General features: G+C 49.0%; 1 protein-coding gene across 4 annotated transcripts in view; it reads left to right on the top strand.

Moving 5' to 3' along the window:
- The window catches only part of LOC142488349 (uncharacterized), an 88,270-nt gene that overhangs the window by 4,817 nt on the left and 59,497 nt on the right, over positions 1-23,956 (top strand). For 3 of the 4 annotated variants that reach the window (XM_075588762.1, XM_075588761.1, XM_075588759.1), the window contains 2 exons: positions 7,071-7,173; positions 7,454-7,567. In XM_075588762.1, the coding sequence (XP_075444877.1) occupies positions 7,155-7,173; positions 7,454-7,567 (133 nt within the window). In that variant the 5' untranslated portion in view covers positions 7,071-7,154. Of the gene's footprint in view, positions 1-2,537; positions 2,692-7,070; positions 7,174-7,453; positions 7,568-23,956 lie in introns of all 4 variants that reach the window. The other variant, XM_075588760.1, reaches the window with a different exon arrangement.

Genomic DNA, 23,956 nt, shown 5'->3' with positions numbered 1-23,956 from the left:
AAACACTGGTTCCGGGGATCAGGCTGTGTCCAGCCTGTAGCAATCTTTATCCCGGGTGGGAGTCCCAGCTGAACCCCGCAGGCCTGTTTCCTGCAGTCCAAGGGTCCAGAACAACCAGAGTCTCTATCTTACTGGGGGAAACAAGCTCATCTGCGCAGGGGCATTTCCTGCCTTTTTAAACCTTCATTTAGGAGTGCTGGCTTACTTAGTTCCAGGTGCAGTAAGCTCCCACAGAGGAATGTAACCTCCTGCACACTGGAACCTACATACTCCACCAGCTCTCTAGTCCACGAGGACAGTGTCTCTGTCACAATATATACATCATATAAAGATCTCACTGTTTATTTATAAAATGTTTTACCAGGAAGTAATACATTGAGAGTTACCAATCGTTTTCAAGTATGTCCTTCATACAGAGTTATAATGACTGATACATGGTTACCAAGACATGGGTACATTAGGTGACCAGGGTTATACATTATATATAAAGACATTATATTAGATAAACAGGGTTATACATTAAATATGAAAAGTTTGCAGTTAAAGAAAATAAGTTATAGGCGTAGGTAACAGTTAAAGACCACATTAAAATGTGAGACAGCTTTAGTTTTGAAAGAACTTAGACTGGTGTCGGCTGTGAGAGTCTCGGGTAGGTTCTTCCAGTTGTGAGGTGCATGGTAAGAGAAGGAGGATACTTTGTTGAACACTGGGACCATGAAATGTCCCTTGGTGTCAGATCTCAAATAAGTGCTGCACGTGGAAGGGGTGAGGAGCTTGTTCAGATAGACGGGTAGCTTGCCCAAGAGGTACGGTATTTGAAGGCAAGACAGGAGAGATGAAATTTGCGCCTAGTCTCAAGTGATGGCCAATCTAGTTCTTTGAGCATTTCGCAGTGATGTGTGTTGTAGTTACATAGGAGGACAAAGCGGCATATTGAATTGTAGAAGGTGTCTAGTTTGCTAAGCTGGGTTTGGGTTAATACAGAGGTCCTGGTGTGGATCACAGTCTGGGTGATGGAGGTCATTAGGGACGATTGTACAATCTTGCGGCAGGTTCATACAGAGGACACATGACCTCTACGTGCTGTGTGTTGTTATGGGTGTGATGGGTTCTTTATAAATATGCAGAGAAATGGTGTTTCTCCAGGGATTCCTTTATATAAGTTATATCAAGTTGCAAAGGTCGGTTCTTACTTCTCCAAAGGAGCATTTCTTTGGCTAAATAAAATGTGCTGAAATACATTTATAAATATATCATACTGTTCTGTGGTATTGCAAGATGTTACTGCCAGGTACAAAGAAGATGAGTGAAGGTGACTGATATGGAAGAAAATAATGAGCAGATGAGGGTGGGAGTGATCAAACCCCTCTTTTTAATGTGGTGAGATGTGGGGTCAGGTGAGGGGACGTTACTGCTCTAATTACTCTGCCTTACCCACTTCTCACCGTATCAAATACAGGCATACCCCAGTTTAAGGACACTCACTTTAAGTACACTCGCGAGTAAGGACATATCGCCCAATAGGCGAGCGGCAGCTCGCGCATGCGCCTGTCAGCACGTCCTAAACAGCAATACCTGCTCTCTACCTGTACCCAAGCTGTGCGCAAGCGGGGAGACTATAGAGCCTGTTACCAATGCGTTATTTACCTCAGTTATGCACATATATGATGATTACAGTACATGCATCGATAAGTGGAAAAAAAGTAGTGCTTCACTTTAAGTACATTTTCCCTTTACATACATGCTCCGGTCTCATTGCGTACGTTAATGTGGGGTATGCCTGTAAATAAGAGAGGCAGTGTCAGTATGGAGCAGAACTGCTGCACCTGAGAGAGTATAGAGGTTGTTTTTAAAGTCTCTGGACTGGAGAAAACAGCACCGGGTTTATTGAAGATAAAGGCCATGTAACAGGGGACTTACCCTGTTCAGAAAACTTGCCTCTAATCCAGCAGTGTGCTGGTTAATTGACTAGCACCTGGCTGATTAGAGGTGTTAGAAAAAGCCTGCCTCTGTGACAGGAAGTGAGACTCCTTAGCACACCTGTGAGCTGAACAAGGAGACAGACGTCTTGAGCCTGCCAGAAGAGACTGCACGCTGCCAGCAAGACACAGGGGAAAGTACTTCTAAACCTGGAGAGCAAAGAAGCCTTCCCCTAGAAGAGACAGATAAGACTTTCCTTTCTAAGACTTTTTGTTTATCTGCACATATCAAGATATGTGTTTGGGGCTGGAAGACATGCTAATCTAAAGGGAGTTGTGGACTGCATAGGTTTCAGTAGAAATACTGCCAAGTGGAACAGAAGCTTTGTTTGACTCCTTATGTGCATACGTTTGGATGATTTTCTTGTGTTAAAGAAACAGGCGCAATAAAAGCCTTATTTAATTTCACCTTTAAAAAGTCTCCATTGCATACCTCTGCACGTGTCCTCTTACATATGGTGTCAGAAGTTGGGACTGAGGTGGACCTTGAAGTTAAAAGTGGTCCCGGAGATTGCCTGGTAATTTTTTTTGTGTTTTGTGCTTTTTGCCTACAAACAGCCTGAGCAACATAAACAAAGAATCACATGCAGCAGAGACCAGAATTAAAGGGATACACATCGTGGCAGGAAATCTACACTGCACTGAAGAAAGCCACAAAACCACAGATGGACTCTTTTCCCCGATTCCAAGAGGAGAGACTGTGCTGAAGCAGGTAAACCTTACTTGCCTATCACAATAAAGTGTAATATGGTCGTTGAAATAGGGGTTTTGCCTTCCAGCCGTAGTCAGGGTCAAGAAGTAAGTTAGCCCTTAAAAGGGATAGGCGTTTGTTGTTTTCAAATGTTTCGCTGAAGCAGTGAATACAGATGCTGACCCACGAGCGGTACTGATTCTACAAGTAACGGCTGCCACACAGCATAGGACTACCATCTGTGAAGGGAATATATGCAGAAAAGTGTGAAAATTGATGCAAGACTGTGCTGAAGCAGGGGAATTTTCAGCAAACAAGTGCTGTGTTTAAAATTGCCCCGCCGGGTAAAAAAGGGATTGCTGAACTGTGTAATGGGTAACCCAAAGCCAATTGCTGAGTGTTAAGTCGCCCTGCCCGGAGTGAAAGAAAGTGAAAAAAAAAAAGAGAGAATATTTTTTCTGCAAGTACAACATGCACCCAAAGTAGGAAGAGTGAATGCCATATTACCCAAAGATGAGACTGAAAATTACTGAACTCAAGCAGAAAACCAAATGCCTTTGCTGAAGCCAGAAAAGGGGCAGCTAGCAAGCATTGTGTTTAAAGAAATAGAACCCTGGGAATTTAAAATGGCCACCCAGCTGAAGTCAAATACAGACTCTGCAAAAATATGGAAGAAAATTTGTTCCTGGTGTAAAGAACCCCACCACACGGAGCAGTGTCCCTTCAGGCCTTATTCAGACGTTGAGAATGAATGCATGCACAGTAATGATTTATTGTAAAACTTACCCAAGGGAAGAAAAAGTCTACAGAGATGCCTGTGAGAGCTACGACCTCTACAAGCAATATATGCCCACCTGTAGGACTACCACCATTTGGGGTTCTAGCAAATACAGCGGCAATAGCGCCTCCTGAGGTCAGGAAGAAAAATACACCTGATAGCCCCAAAATGGAGGACAAGATGCAGCGTTCCAGTAATGAACCCTACCCCACGGAAGCGTGGCCCTTCCTGTCCGATGAGGAGGAAGACATCTCTTACTGGGAACCCAAACCGAGTCACACCCCAAGAATGGTGGGGGTGCCTGAACTCGGTAAGAACCGAAAAGACCGCTCCCTATGATGACGAATATGATAGGCAGGAGAAAGAGCGGGAGCAGCGGATCACCGAATATTTCCGTCAGCTATTACAGTTGCAAGAAAAGCATGGTGGATCCAGTGACGCTGCCAAAATTTCAAATGAAGGTGGAGACTCCAGTATCCCTGAGGGGACGGTGTTATCCAAAACAAAAAAGCGAAAAAAGAAAAGCGGTTCTTCACTTACCGTGTAAGGAACAGACACTTGCGGAGGAAAGGGGGGTCCAAAATGCCCTGCAGCCTAGAGAAAATGGAGAAGTCGTCCCGCGGATGACCGAATATCCAGGGGGCCCAAGGCAGAAGTTGTGTACCCCAAATAAGTATCTGTCCGGTGCTAATAGTGAGAAACCCTCAACCAACCTTCCCAGGGAAGCAGAGCCGGAACCGGTGAGTGACGATCCCTTGACCAGCCCTGGGGATGCCCTGAAGGTTGCCAGGCGTGACTGTGATCTGCTCCGGGAACAATTGAAACTGAAGAAAGATGATTACGCTGCTGAAAAATAACGTGAAGCTACAGAAAGATGTGCTCACAATGTACTCTTTGGCCAGGACAGAATTGGACGATCTCAAGACTGAGCTAGATACTGCAAACGCTACTATTACCGCCATGGATGAAAAGCAGAGCCAATCTGATAAAATGAGACAGGGGGTGCCCAATGCTGCATCCAATTGACAAAACATATAAAGTAAAATACTTCAATAATAATAATTGGTTATTTAGTTAACCCTTTGGCCAAAGGCGTCATAAGCCTGCATACCAACGTCAAGGTATAACCAAAATAATGCAGGAGTTTGAGCTTGCTGGGTATCTGTGTTAAAATACAATTGCCACGCTCAGTAGCTCTCTGGTTGACATAAATATATATTCAATTTGTGGTGGGTGGGGGAGTTTGAGCTTGCTGGGTATCTGTGTTAACCGATCTGATAAAATGATGGCTAAGCTGAAGCGGAAGTATGAGGAGGCACTGAAGGAGATTACAGTCTTTCAGCAAGAGGTTCACACTCTTCGCGTAGAGCTGAATGCCTCACAACAGGAGGTCAACAGTGTCCGGACAGAGGTGGACGTATCACAGAAGGAGGTTCATACACTCTGCAGAGCACTGGATGCCTCACGTCATGAGATCAACAGCTGCCGCACAGAACTGGAAGTCTTCAGAAAGGAACTTCACAGTCTCATTGAGGAGCTGGACATTTCAAAGAAAACTATCCTCCATCTTAACTTAGATCTCAAAGTCTCTCAGAAGGAGCTTCAGAACCTTCAGGGCCCTGAATAGTACAGAGACTGAAACAGGAGACAGTTTAAGATTAAAAAAAGAAAATTCGGAGTTGACAGACCACGTCAATGGAAAGAATGAAAAGCTGCACGAGCTTGAAAAAATAAAGAAACGGTTGGAAGATGAAAAATTTGAAGCAGAGCACCAACTGCAGAACCAACTACAAGGTCTGCGTACACACCTCCAGAATGTCAAGGAGAAGCAGCGAACTCTGCAGGAAGAAAATCTGCAGGCTGCTAAGGAAATACAAGTGCTTAAGGAACGTCTGATTACCCAGTGCGTCCTCGCAAAGCAGCAGGATAAACTGAAGGCTACCCTGACCATCACCAAAGCATCGCTAGAAGCTAAGCTTAGAGGCCAGGTGACTCGGTACAAGAGGGAGCGCAAAAAGGTCCAGAAACTGGGACGAGTATCTGCGGCCCAAGTGAAGAAGTTCACAGTGCTCCACAAAATAATGAATGATAGGTGGAAGCAAGCTCAGAGAAAGCACAGGGAAGAAATAAAGACCCTGAAAGGAGAATGGCAGGAAACACTCAAGAAACAGAGTGAGACTCTGCAGCCCAGTAACTTACAGATGCCTCCAATACGGGAAAAGGTATTGGCTCTGTCCAAGCATCGGTATCCCACAGTAACTAAGGCCTGTAAGTACAAGGGTACAGTGTGAGCTGGGGGCACCACTCACCTTCAAAACAAGATTACGAAGTTTGAGCCACCTAAGAAAGCACTAGCCAAACCTGCAACCGCCCAACAGGCAACAAACAGGGGTAGGAGTGCAGAATCAAAGCCAGAGGAATCCTTAGCTGAGGAAGCTGAAAAGATAGGACATTCTCTGGAAATGGAGTTGGAATAGCAACTCAATCCCAAAGAAGCTGAACTGGCGACTACATTGAATGGGAAAAGTGCAGGAAGACAGCTTCAAGAACTGAAGGCTCAAGTGGCTGTTCTTGGGCGCTCTTGTCATACCAGGAAGTGGACATTTGGTGCTAAAGTGGAACACATGGGAAGGATGGCGAGAGAGAGCAATTTGCATCGGCGCTCTGCGACTGTCGCCATACAGTCTGCCTACAAAAAGAGGAGTGCCAGGCACAGGGGAAAGCTCAAGACCACGTGGTCAGTAGAAAGACTGTACTTAGAAAAAGTTCTCCTTGAGCGACTGAGGACTGCTGATCTCGAGCACCTTCTGGAGGAGACACTACTAAACTGGAGGAAGGGCTCCAATCCCAGCAGGATGATGGTTCTCCTCCATCCACTCTCATTCAAGTCACAGAGATATCTAGAATGAGATTGGAAGGATGGGCTTTGCCCGTGGCAAGCCCAAGCTTCCCACAAACAGGGGAGGTATGTAACAGGGGATTTACTCTGTTCAGAAAACTTGCCTCTAATCCAGTAGTGTGCTGGTTAATTGATCAGCATCTGGCTGATTAGAGGTGTTGAAAAAAGCCTGCCTCTGAGACAGGAAGTGAGACTCCTTAGCACACCTGAGCTGAACAAGGAGACAGACGTATTGAGCCTGCCAGAAGAGACTGCAGCTGCCAGCAAGACACAGGGGGAAGTACTTCTAAACCTGGAGAACAAGGAAACCTTTCTCTACAAGAGACAGATAAGACTTTCCTTTCTAAGACTTTTTGTATATCTGCACATATCAAGATACATGTTTGGGGCTGGGAGACATGCTAATCTAAAGGGAGTTGTGGACTGCATAGGTTTCACTAGAAATACTCCCAAGTGGAACAGAAGCTTTGTTTGACCCCTTATGTGCATACGTTTGGATGATTTTCTTGTGTTAAAGAAACAGGCGCAATAAAAGCCTTATTTAATTTCACCTTAAAGTCTCCATTGCATACCTCTGCACATGTCCTCTTACAGGCCCATATGTAGTATGCTGTCTTCTGCTGTAAGAAACCTTAGGTTTGAAAGGTTATACTAAGTTCTGTATATTTGTTTAATAAAAACAGATCATACACATGATCTTTCTTCTGTTTCTCGTTTATACAGGCACACTTGGCATCCCAAAAATATAAATCAAGGAACCTCCTACAGTATCTCCGCACTTCAAGAGCAGCACTGCCCCCTACCAACATGGATCCACGCTTGTTACGTGAGTACGGGAGATATTTTGGTGGCTTTGAAATCTGCAAGGAGGAAATATATGATTATTTTGACGTTATGCGAGTCAAACACCTAAACTAAACCTGTTTTTTTTCTTATAGAACCACCAGCAGGTAAGATATAATATGTCCAGCTATTTTAGTCATTTTGTGCCAGAAGGGCGAGTAACACATTTTTTTACAAGAGGTGTTCTATTTATATCAATATCAGAAGAAGAGCCCTCCCTCCCTCCAGCGTTACAGGATGGATTTTCCTTTTCTCATTGCCAGGTTTTCCAGTGGTTGTGCTGGAGAGGTTAGAGATTAAGTCAGAGATGGAAGAGGCAGACACTGGGGAACATCTGACTCCAATAAAGAGAGAAATGGATTCATTTCCTGTTGGTGGTAAGTACCCTTACACCCTCACATGTCTTTATTCAATTTGTTTAAAAATAAACTGAAATGTCTACAACATGAACATGGATAAAATCACAAGCTACATGTTCTAAAGGAAAACATACACACATGTCTTTTCTAAGGTTATATTGAGAATATTATTGTTGTAAGTATATCTTTATATTGCGCCATCCAGGTACATAGCGCTTCATAGCAGAAATACATGTGACATAATAATATATAGACAGAGGATGAGACACGCACTCAATATCAAGGGTAATAAAGGTGGGGTACTTAGCTGCCGGTGCGCTGGTCCTGGGGAGCTCCTGTAGTCCCAAATGTTCCAGTACAAAGAAGAAGAAGCAGGCACACGGTCTTACTCAAAAGGAGGTTTAATATGCCATGAAATCCAACATTTCGGCAGTCAAATACTGCCTTTCTCAAGGTGAAGGCTACCAAACACATGAAAACAGTCAAAATATATACCACCCCCCTGATACTCACCCCTCCCCATTCTGCCACATAACCAGGATGTTGACGCCCACCTGATGACGTCAGAGCTACCATATGGCGCCCCCTAGTGACGTCAAACATCTAGGTCCAAATCCCTGGCAATACAGCATAGAGCTGTCTTGGAGGACTGCAGCCACAGCCACACCTCTCCCCAGACTGAACACTCCCCCATGATGACGTCAGCGTGACCCGGCTGTCAGGGGGGGGGGGGGGGAAAGAGCGGGGGGCGTGCACCAATCAAGACTGTACTCACAGGGCTGGACAAAGATGTATCCGTCGCCATGGGATCAGTGTCAGAGCAGGGAGGAGTGAGACACTCCTACAAATCACCCTGAAAGTGTAAATAAACCACACACCAAAATATTAATAAAGCATATGTGCACAAAACTAATACAGCAATATACTATTAAAAACATGTGACTGTATACTGCTGATGACATCAGTATAATCCTGCAAAGTTACAGTGAAATGCCACATAAGAATGTGCAGTACATCAGTATATAGAATATACTAGTGTGTATACCTAGGTCAGAAATGGGTACACACAGCCAGGGAAGGGGGAGTGAGGGAGGGGAAGGGTGGGTGAGGGAGGGGAAGGGTGAGTGAGGGAGGGGAAGGGTGAGTGAGGGAGGGGAAGGGTGAGTGAGGGAGGGGAAGGGTGAGTGAGGGAGGGGAAGGGTGAGTGAGGGAGGGGAAGGGTGAGTGAGGGAGGGGGAGGGTGGGGAAAAAAAAACCACACACACAAAAAAGGATAATCTTCCCAACAGGTAAGTGCAGAGCCCATGGATGGTGCAAGATCAAATATGCCTTTAGAAAGACAAAAAATTACCTTCTATTAAGGAAGCATTTTAAATTCTGTTGCTCATTAAGACCCATACCGTTGCTGGTATTTAAAGCATGTATCCAGAATGCTTCACGTCTCAATAAGAAAGTCTCCCTATCTGGAGTGCCTTGTCTAGGTGCTACTGACTCAATACCCATGATGCGTAAAGAGGCAACATTATGATTGTGTTCCACACAGTGTTGCACAAGAATAGAGGGATCTGTACCTTTTCGAATTACACTTTTATGTTCAATGTACCTTGTTTTTAACATTCTTATGGTCTTACCCACATAAAGAAGACCACATGGACTCTTTATTACGTACACTACATATTCAGATCTACATGTGATTCTATTTTTAATTTTTATGATCCTCCCGCTGTGGGTGTGACTGAATTGACTACCGGTAGTCAGACTGTTACAGACCGAGCAGCTCATGCATCTAAAGTTACCCGGTCTGCCACCCTCCAGAAAATGAGGAGTTCTGTAGTTACCCTCATTATCTGCATGTATCAGGCTATCCGCCAGATTCCTCCCTCTTTTGAATGCCACCATTGGTGGTACACAGCAACTTTCAGATAATACAGGTAAACCCCGTTATAACGCGGTCCTCGGGGTCCACCCCGAGACCACCGCGTTAGTAACGGGGTGGCGGAAAAAAAATGGCCGCCGCATCAGCGCATATTCACCCCGCGGGACAGGAGATGGGAGGGGGGATGCCCCTCCGGTCCCGGCTTCCCCCTGTCACCGCGGGACAGGCCGCGGGACAGGAGATGGGAGGGGGGATGCCCCTCCGGTCCCGGCTTCCCCCTGTCACCGCGTGATGGGAGGGGGGATGCCCCTCCGGTCCCGGCTTCCCCCTGACACCACGTGACAGGAGATGGGAGGGGGGATGCCCCTCCGGTCCCGGCTTCCCCCTGTCACCGCGTGATGGGAGGGGGGATGCCCCTCCGGTCCCGGCTTCCCCCTGACACCACGTGACAGGAGATGGGAGGGGGGATGCCCCTCCGGTCCCGGCTTCCCCCTGACACCACGTGAACAGGCTAGGTTATGGAATAGAAAAAAACGCTATACAACCAGTTTCCACCGTACAGCTCCCTGCCGCGCGACCTCCCCACCGACGCCACCGTAACGGCAGTACTTTCTGGTACTATATTTAAAAATCGCCACGGTCTGAAGTGGGTTGAACTTTTTTGCTTAACACTTTGTGGCAAATGTAGGAGACAAAAGCAAACCAGAAATGGAGCGTGGCGTCAAAACAAGCATCTGCTGGCAGGAGATGGGAGGGGGGATGCCCCTCCGGTCCCGGCTTCCCCCTGACACCACGTGACAGGAGATGGGAGGGGGATGCCCCTCCGGTCCCGGCTTCCCCCTGTCACCGCGGGCCGTACCGCGGGCCGTACCGCCAACCTACCCCCACTTACCTGCCCCCCCGCGCTGCACCGGGCCATCCCACCAGCCCCCGCAGCATCGGGGGCCCCCGCAGCCATCACCCCCCTCCACCGCAGCACCACCCCCACCGGCACGCAGTGCCCCCCTTCCCCCCCTGCAGCCACATGCCTCACCAATCATCCCCAAGGTAAGGCTGATTTATTTATATGTGTATTGGGAGGTGTGTGTGTGTGTGTGCAGTGTGCAGTGTGTGTGCAGTGTAAGCAATGAGCAGTGTCAGTGTGTGCAGTGTGAGCAATGAGCAGTGTGTGTGCAGTGTGAGCAATGAGCAGTGTGTCAGTGTGTGCAGTGAGCAATGTGCAGTGTGGGGCAGTGTGGGCAGTGTGTCAGTGTGAGCAGTGTGTGTGCAGTGTGAGCAATGAGCAGTGTCAGTGTGTGCAGTGTGAGCAATGAGCAGTGTGTGTGCAGTGTGAGCAATGAGCAGTGTGTCAGTGTGTTTAGTGTGAGCAATGAGCAGTGTGTGTGCAGTGTGTCAGTGTGAGCAGTGTGTGTGCAGTGTGCAGTGTGAGCAATGAGCAGTGTCAGTGTGTGCAGTGTGAGCAATGAGCAGTGTGTGTGCAGTGTGAGCAATGAGCAGTGTGTGTTAGTGTGAGCAGTGTGTGAGCAGTGTGTGTGCAGTGTGAGCAATGAGCAGTGTGTGTGCAGTGTGTCAGTGTGAGCAGTGTGTGTGCAGTGTGCAGTGTGAGCAATGAGCAGTGTCAGTGTGTGCAGTGTGTGCAGTGTGCAAAAAAAAACCATATGAAAAACAGATCATCAATATATCTGTAATAGCTTTTAATATGCACAAAAAAGTCTGATTTGTAGATGTACTGCTCTTCGAAATGTGTCATGTATATGTTAGCGTAAGCAGGGGCCATATTACTGCCCATTGCTGTCCCCTTAATCTGCAGGAAGAAATCACTTTCAAATCTAAAATAATTTTTATAGAGAATGAAATGTAAAAGGAGCATAATGTATTCAATTGGAACAGTATCACTATAATGGCGAATGAGGGCGGGTTTGATTATCTCAAGACCTTCAACATGGGGGATTATTGTATAAAGGCTAAACACATCTAAACTAACCAGAATATGATTAGTCCCATCACCAGGTGAGTTTTTTTAATTTGTCAAGGAAATCAAACGTGTCTTTGATGTATGACTTGGCTGTCTGTGCTATAGGTTGTAGAAATGTGTCTACAAATTTTGCAAGGGGTTGATTTAATGAATTGATAGCAGAATTGATAGCAGCTATAATAGGCCGGCCCGGGGGATTGTTTAAATTCTTGTGGTTTTTGGGCAAGGTATAGAAAATAGGGCATTTAGGATGCAACATAGTTAGAAACTCAGATTCAGGCTCTGTTATCCACCGGTTATTAACCCCCATTTGGATAATTTCCTTAATTTCTCTCGCATAGTTAAAGGTAGGGTCCCTATCCAATTTAATGTAGCAGTTAATGTCACTCAGTTGTCTGATGGCTTCAGCCTTATAATCTGAGTAATTCTGCACTACTAGGGCACCCCCCTTATCTGCACGCTTAATAATAATGTCATTATTATTAGTCAAAAATTTTAATGCTTCCTTTTCCTGAACAGACATATTGTATGTAGCCCTATGTTTGTTTTTTTTGTACCTTGCAATGTCCGCCTTAACCAGTCGTATATATGTGCTGACTGATTGATTTTTAAATGGCGGGACAAAAGTAGATTTGAGCTTGCACATTTTGGTACCTTGATAAGAAGCCGAATTATCTGTCCCTTGCTGGTCAGTGGCCAAATTAACTGTCCCTTGTTGTTCCATAGGAGGATTACCTGTCCCTGGTTGGATATTAGAATACACCGATTCTGTAGACCTGTTAGAAAAAAACGATTTAAGGTTTAATACACGTTCGAATTTAAATAGGTCAACCTCCAAATCATTAAACAATGTAGTATGTACATATGATGGCCCCCAAGCTTAGACAGACATTTCACATTGATTAAGAGTGTAATCAGGGGGCGTGTCTATGACGGCATCCAGGAAGGTCGGCTGACGGAAGAGCTCCAGAGACCCTTTCGACTAAACCCTAATTTGCAGAAGTTTTAGCCCACCAAAAAACTTCAAAAACCCCATAAACCGACCCCCGAACCTGTCAGGATGACATCTAAGGGGAAAAACCCTTCAACTCAGGGAGTGGGGAACTTCTTCACGCCCGCAAAGCGGCCCGCTGAGGCGGGGAATAAGAGGCAAGATGGCCCCCAGGCCTCAGGCCAGAAAAGCAAACAAGGCCCCCATGACCCACCGAGCCCCGCTGAGGCCACCCCACTCGTGGACGGAGGTATAACCAAAGAATATTTAGAGGGTTTACTCACTAAACTCCAACGGTCCCTGCAATCCAATCTAAAAGAGGCTGTGGCAGAAATCAGGCAGGACATCCACGGCCTGCAGGAAAGAACAACCACACTGGAGACTAAGCTAGATGAGGCTGCGCACCACCAAACTGACGCAGACGAAGAAATAATTCGCCTGGGCCATGAGATTAATGCCTTAAAGGATAATCAGGAAGACCAGGAGAACAGGGATCGCCGCCAAAATTTACGCATCCGCGGTATCCCTGAGACCGTACTGCCCTCGCACCTGCGGGAATACCTGTCTGACTTCTTCCTCCTCCTCTGCCCCGAGCTTGAGCCGCGGGACCTGGAAATGGACAGGGCGCACCGGGCCCTGGGCCCCCGCTCTGAGGACCCTAACCGCCGGCGGGACGCGATCGTGCGCCTACACAGTTACACAGCTAAGGAAAAGCTGATTACTGCAAACAGAGGGAAGAGCACGATCGCGTTCAGAGGTGAGCAGCTGCAGATTTATAATGATCTGTCCAAGCGGACCGTGGACCGTCGCAAGGCCATCCGCCCCCTGACCCTACTCCTCCGTGAGAAGGGGATTTTCTACAAATGGGGGTTCCCCTTCAAGCTAGTGGTCCCCCATAAGGGCAAATTCCTTACCCTGCGCCACCCAGAGGACATGGAGCACCTGGCCAAAGTCCTGGGACTCCCGCTGGAGCCCTCCCAGCCGGAACACCGCCCGGATGGCCGACCACGAGACAGGGACAGAGATGATATCCCCGTTCGAGCCTCAGAGAGGATTGCGGAACAAAGACAGTCCCGGGACAAATAGAGGACTACCCTGCACAAACCTCGGCCCGCATTAGAAGAGCCCCTCACGCACACACCACAATAGCAAGCACAACAACATCTACAGGGAAATTACGTACCCCCCCCCCCAAAATGGCGACAGGATCTCTCTTACCTCCACACGTGGCCATCCCTCTCCCCGACGATTGCTGCAGCTCACGACCGGTTACGGAGGCAGCATTACACCACAGCCGCCTCAGGGACACCACAGCAAGCGTGGGACCCCACGAGGCTGACTCTGGTGCCTCGCGGAGGGTCCTGGCTCGTATAGCCTCCAACCCCAAGGAGCCCTCAAGATGGCGACGGGTGAGGCCATTTCTCCCCTCGTGGAGCTCCTTCACCCTGCAGCTACCTGGGGTCCTCCACAAGATGGCGGCCGAGGAGGACCCGCACCAACGAGTCTCTCCACACCGCCCTAGACGAGCGCCGGGTGACGTCATCGGAAGGCGCACCAGAGCGGATCTACGGCGGCCCGCGAGGAACATCCGGCCCCATTCGGCACCCAACTACTGGCCGCTCCCCCTCAGCCTACGCTTGGCCCCACGTACTCAAACCTGGTCCCCCCTGCACTCCCCATGCCGGCGGCGCCCGGTCCCCTGGCTTCCTCCCCCCCACGCAGACCCCCAATCAGCGCATACATGGGATGGCCCCGCACAGACGCCCAGCGGAGGCTTGAACAGGTTCAGATGCAGCGCCCCGGGGCGCTCCCCACCGGGTGACTCCACACTGTGGCACACTGCTCTTGGTGCGGCACCTGCCCACCTCCCCCTCCCCTCTCTCCCTTCAGGCCCCCCCTTGCCTCCCCCCCCTTCCCCTTCACACGCAGACCTCCCTCTCTCCTCCCATCTCCCCCTCCCCCACCTTCCTGGCCTCCCCCCCTCCCCTCCCTCCCCCCCCTCTGCCTTCCCATTCCCCCCCCCTCCTATGAAAGTCCCCCCACCAAGGCAAGGAGCACTCCCAGGTTGACTCACCCTGGATCTCACCGGCCCTCCAGGGCCCAACAGAGACACTGGACCTCCAGCCGCACTGTATAGGAAATGATTTATGTCTATGTGGCCTAAAGGTGCATGCATTGTGTTCACCCCGACCATTATTCCCCCCCCCCTTCTCCCCCCCCCCCCCTTTCTCCCCCCCCCTTCTCCCCCCCTATCCCCCCCACTCTCCCCCCCCTATCCCCCCCATCCCCCCATTCCCCCCCCCATCCCCCCACTCTCCCCCGCATTCTCCCCCCCCATTCTCCCCCCCTCCCCCTTCCCCCCCAAACTCCCCCCTACCACTACCTTCCCCCCCCTCCCTCATCCCCCCTCTCCCTTTTACCCCACCTCCCCCCTTTACCCCCCCTACCCCCCACGCTTCCTCCTACCACTGCCTTCCTCCCTTCTCTCCCCCCCCCTCCTCCCCCCTCCCCCCCCTGCCTCCCCCCAAATTTCCCCCCTACCACTACCTTCACCCCCCCCGCCTCTCCAAATTTCCCCCTACCACTCCCCCAACCCCCCCCCCCCTCCCCCAAGCCCCCCCCTCCCCCTACCGCCCCCCAGCCCACCCCCCTGCCCCTATAATCAATCTCCCCCCGCCCCCCCCTCCCCCACCCACGGATCGTTCTGTCAAGTCTCGGGTGACTATCGCCGCTCCAAGGCAGCTTAGGAGTGGAGTGCTTCAGTACAGTATTGTATGTAACCAATCTGTCTAGTATTGTACGCACACAGCTTATCAAATACGAGGTACAATGTTGGTTTTGAACGCTACGCTTACGATATGTCAGAACTGTTCTCCCCCCCGCTACCCCTTGTCTCCTCCCCCAACCCCCTCCCTCCCCCCATATCACCCCCCTTTTTCTTTCTTTTTCTTTCTTTTCCTCCCACACCCTCACCCAATCCCTCCCCCCCCCCCTCTTCTCTTTCCCCTCTTCTCACCCCAAGGACCACTCCACAGAGGGGACGCTCCCGAACCTCACCGCCCCAGGAGTGCCCAAGAAACCACAGGGTCATGCTACCCTTATAGTCGCCTAACCAAGCGGTCAAGGTACACACTAGGAGCGCCTGAAAATACAATATAGAAGCCAGGTATACATTATCCGGACCTTTACCAGAAGCGGCCCCCTACCCAGCCTACCCCTGAACCCCCCGCCCTCCTCCCCCCCACCGTCCACCCTCAGTACTGAGCAGCCTGGCGCCTGCCCTCTCCCCTTCCAACTCCCCACATTGCCCATACAGGAGAGAATCCCAATCATCTGGGTCACCCACGGACCACATGTCCTGGCTGTAACCCCCATTAGCTAAGGGTCTCTACTCGGCCCACCCTTGCTGGAGACAGTCGTTGGACCCGCCCCCCTAGGGTCTTAAACCACCCCAACCGGTCTATAAACCAGACCGGTCTCAAACTTTACAGACCCCAAATAGGGTCTATTTTCCCTCTTTTCTACCCCCGCTGATCCTATCCCAGCGGTTCCCCTCCCACCCTACCCCCCGTCCCATTTGGCTGTCCAGCTATCATCTTAACTCAGAGTTTACAACTAGTCAACGTTCATTCCAAACAGAATGTCACGCCAACAAGTTCTAAAGTTTATCTCCCTAAATGTCAAGGGCCTCCACAACACCAGAAAAAGACGCCTGGCCCTACAGGAGCTTAAGAGGTTGGGAGGTGATGTTGTTTTCCTCCAGGAGACACATTTCACATCTCGGGAACCGCCCAAAACATTCCAGCATGCGTACCCGATGAGCTACTTTGCCTCATATAGTAGTAAACGCAGAGGGGTCGCCATTCTGATACGTCAGGGCACCCCATTTAATCTTACTAAAATCCAGGCAGATCCAGAGGGAAGATTTATTGTGGTCTACGGTTCGCTCTCAGGCTCGGCAATCGCCCTTATTAACCTATATGCCCCAAACGAGAACCAGACAGATTTCTTAAAAACAGTTCTGGCAGAAATTGACCCCCAATACCTATCATCGCTACTTATTGCAGGCGATCTAAATATGGCTCTCAACCCTAAAGAAGATAAATCGAGCCTCCCAGGGCGACAACAATCCACCCAGTCACAAAGACTGGGGAAAAAATTCAAGGACATAATGGGGGACTTCTCACTTTTAGACATTTGGAGAACACAACACCAGGGGCAAAGGGATTATACCTTTTACTCGGCCCCTCACCAGACATATTCCCGTATAGACTACTTTCTTGCTACCAAGAACATTCTAGAGGCCGCCCTAGACACTGACATCGGCCCAATCACATGGTCAGATCATGCTCCCATCACCCTGACCCTATCCATCCCATTCGTGAAAACAACCTCGTATTCCTGGAGACTGAACGACTCCCTACTGAATCACTCGGAGACAGTACGGGAGATCAAAAAATCCCTTAAGGAATATTTCCGGATAAATATAGGCACTGTTGCCTCTCCAGCGAGCCTGTGGGAAGCCCATAAGGCGACAATCAGAGGACATTTCATCTCGATTGCCTCCCACAGGAAAAAAACTATATTTAAACAAACCAAAGAGCTAACAGACAAAATAATAAGTTTAGAACAACAGCATAAAAATAACCCTTCCCGGAAAATTTATAAACAGTTGACTTCTACCAGAAGCGACTTAAGAATAATTCAAATGGACAAAGTTGAAAAAGCTCTTAAATGGACGGGTCAGAGGTATTACGATAAAGGGAACAAGGCCGACAGACTTCTTGCTAGCAAGTTACGAGGCATACACAAAAGATCGCAAATAACGGCGATTCGGAATAAAGCTGGGGAACTCTTATACAATGAAAAAAAAATAGCAGAGGAATTCACTAAATTTTACTCTAAATTATATAACCTAAGGGCTCACTCTGCGAGCCCAGATCCGAAGGAGCTATCGGCTACCATTGATTACCTAGCTGACTGCGACCTCCCCTCATTAACAGAGGAGGAACTCCTTCTCCTGAACGCCAAAATAACGGCGGAAGAACTAGAATGGGCCGTTAAGGCCTCCAAAATTTCTAAAGCACCGGGCCCTGATGGTTTCACAAATGCCTACTATAAGAAGTTTCTCCCCACCCTGTCCACCCACCTTTTACAATTGTTCAACTCATTTTTAGAAGGATGTCCTATCCCATCTTCAATGTCGTCCGCCAATTTGGCCATAATCCTTAAAGAAGGGAAGGACCCCACACAATGCGGTAGCTATAGACCAATCTCACTGTTGAACAATGATCTAAAACTATATAGCAAAATATTGGCGAACAGACTTAATCCAATTCTCCCGAGACTAGTACACATGGACCAGGTCGGGTTTGTCCTGGGCCGCCAGGCCTCAGACAATACCCGTAAAATCATTAACCTAGTTGACCATGCCCACCTTACAGACTCACAAGCTATGTTACTAAGTTTAGATGCAGAGAAAGCATTTGACAGAATTGACTGGCTGTTCCTAGGTCAAACATTAAGAAAATTCGGATTCAGGGACTCCTTTCTTAAGGGGGTCCAGGCGCTTTACCAAACTCCATCCGCATCAGTTAGACTATCAGGTGGAGGAGCGGAACAAATTCACATTCGAAATGGTACCCGACAGGGTTGCCCCCTCTCCCCTCTTCTCTTCGCTCTCACGATTGAACCACTGGCGGCCAAAATAAGACAAAACCCAAACATCCAGGGTATTCCCATGGCCACCGAACAATACAAAATTTCCCTATTCGCTGACGATATTATCCTGACCTTGACCAGACCCCTCACTTCCCTCCCCAACCTCCAGAGGGAACTGGCGGAGTTTGGAAAGGTATCAGGGTATAAAATAAACAGCGACAAATCTGAGGCCCTAAATATTAGTCTTCCCGAACCCACAGTCAAACTCCTTAAGCTAAATTTCAACTACCGATGGTGCCCCTCATGCATTAAGTATCTGGGAATTAATGTATCTAGGCACTATCGGGACCTATATAGGGATAACTACCCGAAACTATGGGACCAGATCAAAAGGGATCTAGATCGGTGGGAAGGTTACCAGATCTCATGGATTGGGAGGATGATCTCTACCAAAATGAATATACTCCCAAGAATGTTGTACCTATTCCAGACGCTCCCAATCCAGGTCCCGGCCGCCGATCTAAAATATATACAGAATAGACTCCTCCACTTCATTTGGCAGGGTAAGAGGCCCAGGGTAGCCAGATCAGTCCTGATGACCACGAGATCCAGAGGAGGGATGGGGGTACCTGACCTATCCAAATACTATCTAGCCGCCCAGCTCAGGCAGGTAGTAATGTGGAACTCAGACCCGACCCGATGTTGCTGGGTGGGAATGGAAACTCGGTGTGCCAAACTGCCTTCTCTGCAAGCCTGCCTCTGGAGCCTGAACAGAGGAGATGGCCACTTACACAATCTTAAGCTACAGGCCTCACGATTCACGTGGGACACCTGGTCCAGATGCAAACTTAAATTTAACCTCACATCCACAAACTCACAACTCACCCCCCTCGTTAATAACCCTAAATTCCCTCCAGGATGCGGATCTAAGCTGTTCGCCCACTTTCACACACGGGGTATAGAGGCGATTGCCGACGTACTGAGCCTAGGGAAGCTCCTGAGCTACCAAGAACTGAGGAACAAATTTAAAATTACAAAATTGGACACCTTTAAATATCTACAAATTAGAAATTTTGTTAGAACTACGTGCCCTCATCCAGAATACCCCACTCTCACTTCGTTTGAACTCCTGTGTGAGGACAAGTCTCACCAGAAGGGACTTATCTCTGATATATATAATATCCTAATGCGCTCAACGTCCCCAACACAGCACGACTACATGCTGCGATGGTCGGCTGATCTAAACGTTAATATAGAAAGAGAGACTTGGGAGGAAATCTGGCAGGCAGCCTCAGAAACTTCCCTTTGCACCACAATTAAGGAAAACATCTATAAAATCATGTTTGGCTGGTATCTTACCCCAGCACGATTAAACCAGATCTACCCTCTGGCATCAGACCAATGTTGGAGAGGCTGTGGTAATAGAGGGGACATGGCCCACATCTGGTGGACCTGTCCAGAAATTGTGAAATACTGGGCCAAGGTCCAAATTCTTTTAAAAGAGGTCACCGGCCTAGAAATTCCTATTGAACCACTGACCTTCCTGTTGGCTGCACCCATGCCGAATATAGTTCGGCCCACCAGGAAATTAATATCCTTCATTCTCACAGCGGCGAGATGCTGTATTGCGGCCTCCTGGAGGAAAACAGCTACGCCAGCGCTCAGTACGATAAAGAAAAGGATTGGGGAAGTAATGACTATGGAAAGGCTCACAGCCAACCTCAGACAAAAAACCCCGGCCTTTGAAGATATCTGGGAACCTTGGTTCCACTTTACCAGAGCGCCCCGACCAGCACAGGGGGGTGGGAGTCTAACTCCCCCCCCATAAGGAGAGAAAAAAAAAAAAAAAACTCGTTCGAATTTCACCAGCAACACCCTATCAGCCAAGTAGGACGAGAACACCCTCCCCTCCCCACCCCCCCCCTCACCCCTCCCTCACACCCCCTCAACTACCCCACCACCCTCCTTCCTTACCTTCTCTCTACGAAGGCTCCCCCCCTCTTTTCTGGACAACTTAGGTTGCCTTTCTTTCCCCCCCTTTAAAAAATATGTTTTGGAAAATGTTAGGCAACAAAATATGTCAGAAACGTTGTATTCTCTAAAAATGCCTAATAAAAACATTGGAAAAAAAAAAAAAAGAGTGTAATCAGACAGATTAACAACCAAGGTGTCCATACTAATTTGTGCTCCGTTGTACGTAGGGGATAGTGTGATCTTCCCTTTCCCCTGGCCCCCGCGTCTAATTTTCCTTTCTCCTTGTCCTTGGATTGGCCTAAAAAAGGGGCCGGACTTTGGCCTCTCTGACGTTCTGTTGAGGAATGGGCTTCAGAGTCACTGGTGTGGGCTTCTTGGACTCCCTGGGGTGCTCTCCCTCTTTGGTTCTTGCGTTGTTTGGGGTCTTGCTTCAGCCACGGGTATACCCTTCCATCTTTATAGTCATTAACAACTTTTTTGAATTTCAACTTCTTAAAGTGAATAAGATCACTTTTAATTTTTTCCAGCTTGGTCTTAAGACTTTCCAATGATTGTACAACGTCCGTACCAGCGCTAGACTGTTCAATGAGGATTTCCACTTTGAGTATATCCTTCCTTGTGTGGCTAAGTTGTTCCCCCACCTCCTCAATAACCAAAATAATCAAGTTCAAAGAGGCCCTATTAAGGACCTGGCACCACCTCTCATAGAATGCAGGCTTACAGTATCTGCGCCAATTGTGGGTCTGTTGTTGATGCGGAATCCACGAAGTAGTAATCTCTGCCTGTAATATTCAGATAACTTGCTGCCGTGAGCGAACAGCTCAATTTCCTTCTTTTTGAGCCTTTCCAGCTCCTCCAAATGGTCTTGTGGCCTATCAGGCCCAAATGCTTCCTATGGTGAGGTTTTAAAGAGAATCCTATTAATCTCCTGTTCCGTGATAGTTAGAGTGTCAGCTCTTTGTGTCAGACCTAGAGACAAGTTGCACAAATTCTCCATGTATACACAATACACACGTGCGATGTATAAACTGCTGCTGGGCAGTGTAAAGATGCAGGATATAGCAGTACCAGTCCAAAAAAAAGGCTTCACACTTAAAGAAATGATGCACTGAATGTGCCCAAGGGCCAGTAATATAACAGGTATACAGAGTTAATTCAAATTCTGTCAACGATATCACAGAGTCCTATGATAAGGTAAACAGCAAAAGGCAGTCCTAAGACTTATCTGTAGGTGCTGTGCTCAATGCAGGATAGTATACATAGACAGAGGATGAGACACGCACTCAATATCAATGGTAATAGAGGTGGGGTACTTAGCTGCTGGTGCGCTGGTCCTGGGGAGCTCCTGTAGTCCCAAATGTTCCAGTACAAAGAAGAAGAAGCAGGCACACGGTCTTACTCAAAAGGAGGTTTAATATGCCATGAAATCCAACGTTTCGGCAGTCAAATACTGCCTTTCTCAAGGTGAAGGCTACCAAACACATGAAAACAGTCAAAATATATACCACCCCCCATGATACTTACCCCTCCCCATTCTGCCACATAACCAGGATGTTGACGCCCACCTGATGACGTCAGAGCTACCATATGGCGCCCCCTAGTGACGTCAAACATCTAGGTCCAAATCCCTGGCAATACAGCATAGAGCTGTCTTGGAGGACTGCAGCCACAGCCACACCTCTCCCCAGACTGAACACTCCCCCATGATGACGTCAGCGTGACCCGGCTGTCGGGGGGGGGGGGAATGGGGGGGGAGCGTGCACCAATCAAGACTGTACTCACAGGGCTGGACAAAGATGTATCCTTCGCCATGGGATCAGTGTCAGAGCAGGGAGGAGTGAGACACTCCTATAAATCACCCTGAAAGTGTAAATAAACCACACACCAAAATATTAATAAAGCATATGTGCACAAAACTAATACAGCAATATACTTGTAACGGGTATTCCCCCACACAACCGCAGATCTAGTGTGGTTGCGGAGAACATACGGTGTTACCCGGTGTGGTGCTTTTACCTGTTGGCTCACAGGAGGGCTGAGCTTCCGCCACGGGGAACCTTGGGCAATTATATTAAGAGTAACACGGTACTCGGTGCAGCGCCTCCACCTGCGATGGTTCCTAGCAGAGCAGGAATTTTTCCTCGCAGGACACATACAATACTCACACACCTTAAGTATGATAACCAATACTGTTTACTTAAGGAAACATAACACTCCATAAACATGCACAGAATGACGGGTGTCCCTCTTGGGAGGAGACACTAACTAATGCGTCTCACAGGACGCTTCCCCAACACAGGATGATCCCACCCCGTGTCCATAGGATCCACACCCAATGTCCCGCACTCGTGTAGAGAGATAGGATATGGGTGACTGCGCAGTCACTATTAAACTAAGGGCCCGTTGTTGCACTTGTTGATATAAAGTACCTGCCCGAGCACTCCTGTGCTTGGATCGGCAACCGAAGAACACCGGAACCACCTCCCGGAGGACTGCTGCAGCCGCAATGATGAACAGCGCCCACCTCGCTGCTCGAAGGCGCAGCGTCCGCTGAGTCCCTAACTGACTCATAACTACAGGGCCAATACTGTACTATAGGCCGTCCCTACAGCACAGCAACCTTGATGACTTAGGGGGAAACTCCTATGGGCCTACAGGGGTTAATAGCCTGCTCCACTCCCCTAACTCTTCCCAGTCCTGACTAACTAAGAACTTGCACTCGCAGCCACGCACTGCAACCTGCGGAGTGCGTACAGCAAACTTGCTGCACGCTAACACTATGCCTTCTTGTCAGGCCTCACAGCACTGCCAGCCGTGACCCTGACAAGACAGCACTCACACGCACTAAGGGCAGCGTCCCTATCTTGGGCCATCCCTCAGCACTTACCCACTAACCTGGTGGGGAGTTGGGGCCTTACTTGGGATGTGGGGGACCTTACTCGATGCAGGAGCTGCACTTGCTCTCTGCACCCTTCCTTCCCCTTCAGCTCCTCAGCTCCAACTGACAAAAACCCTGTCTGCACACAACATTGTTGCAACTCTGCAGCATGAGAATCTGCCAGCTCTATTGGCTTCAATGCTGCCTGTGACCAGGGTGAAAGGGCAGTCCCCATAGGCTGCTGGGAAATGTAGTCCTTGGCACAGCTCTTTCCTATGGGGACCGCATGCGCGATCTTTACTGCGCATTTGCGACGCTGCAATGGCCGCCGCAACCTCTCCCTTGCTGTCCCTACACTCGCGCGACTTTCTAAGGGCTGCCGTGACTCTAGCTAATTCTGCACATGTGCGATCCCGCGCACGCTCGCGCAACTTGTCATGGCGGCCCCCGCTAGCCGAGTGCGCCGCCGGAGCTCCAGGGACGCCGAGCGCTCCCTGCACTGGCCCCCACCTTTGTGAACAGCCGGCGGGTCCGTCGCTGCCTCCGACGGCACCCGCGACCGTGCTGACACAAGGGAGGGGGGTCTCTGGTGGCCGAGGGGCACCAACGCTACACTCCCCCTGGTGAAAAATCCAACGTCCCCGCTTGGGGAACGACATAACCTGGTACAAATGTTATATAATCAAAATGCATGGCATAGAAAATACAACTTATCACATGGTCTTTAAACATCAGGTTACAATGCACTTCCCACCAAATAACCGAAGCGAGCTGAGACCATTTGTGGGGTGCCCTTAACTGATCATGTGGGGGTACCTCACTTTTGCGTCCGTGAGCCTCCCCTGGGTAATTCTCTTGAAGAGCACGCTCTGGGGTAACAGTCACCGGTTCCGTACTACTTCCTCCCCCTGGTGGAAGGAATAGTACAATGTCTCTCAACCAGGCCTTTACCTGGCCATCCGCAGCATGGATGCGGTAGGCCAGGACCTTTCCCGCGGTCCACCACATGGTGAATGGAGCGCTCCTTTTTGGGCTTAAGAGGCAACTTTCCC

This window comes from Ascaphus truei, chromosome 2 (assembly GCF_040206685.1).
Source record: "Ascaphus truei isolate aAscTru1 chromosome 2, aAscTru1.hap1, whole genome shotgun sequence".
NCBI classification, from domain to species: Eukaryota; Metazoa; Chordata; class Amphibia; order Anura; family Ascaphidae; genus Ascaphus; species Ascaphus truei.
This window is presented reverse-complemented; position numbering and strand designations above follow the sequence as displayed.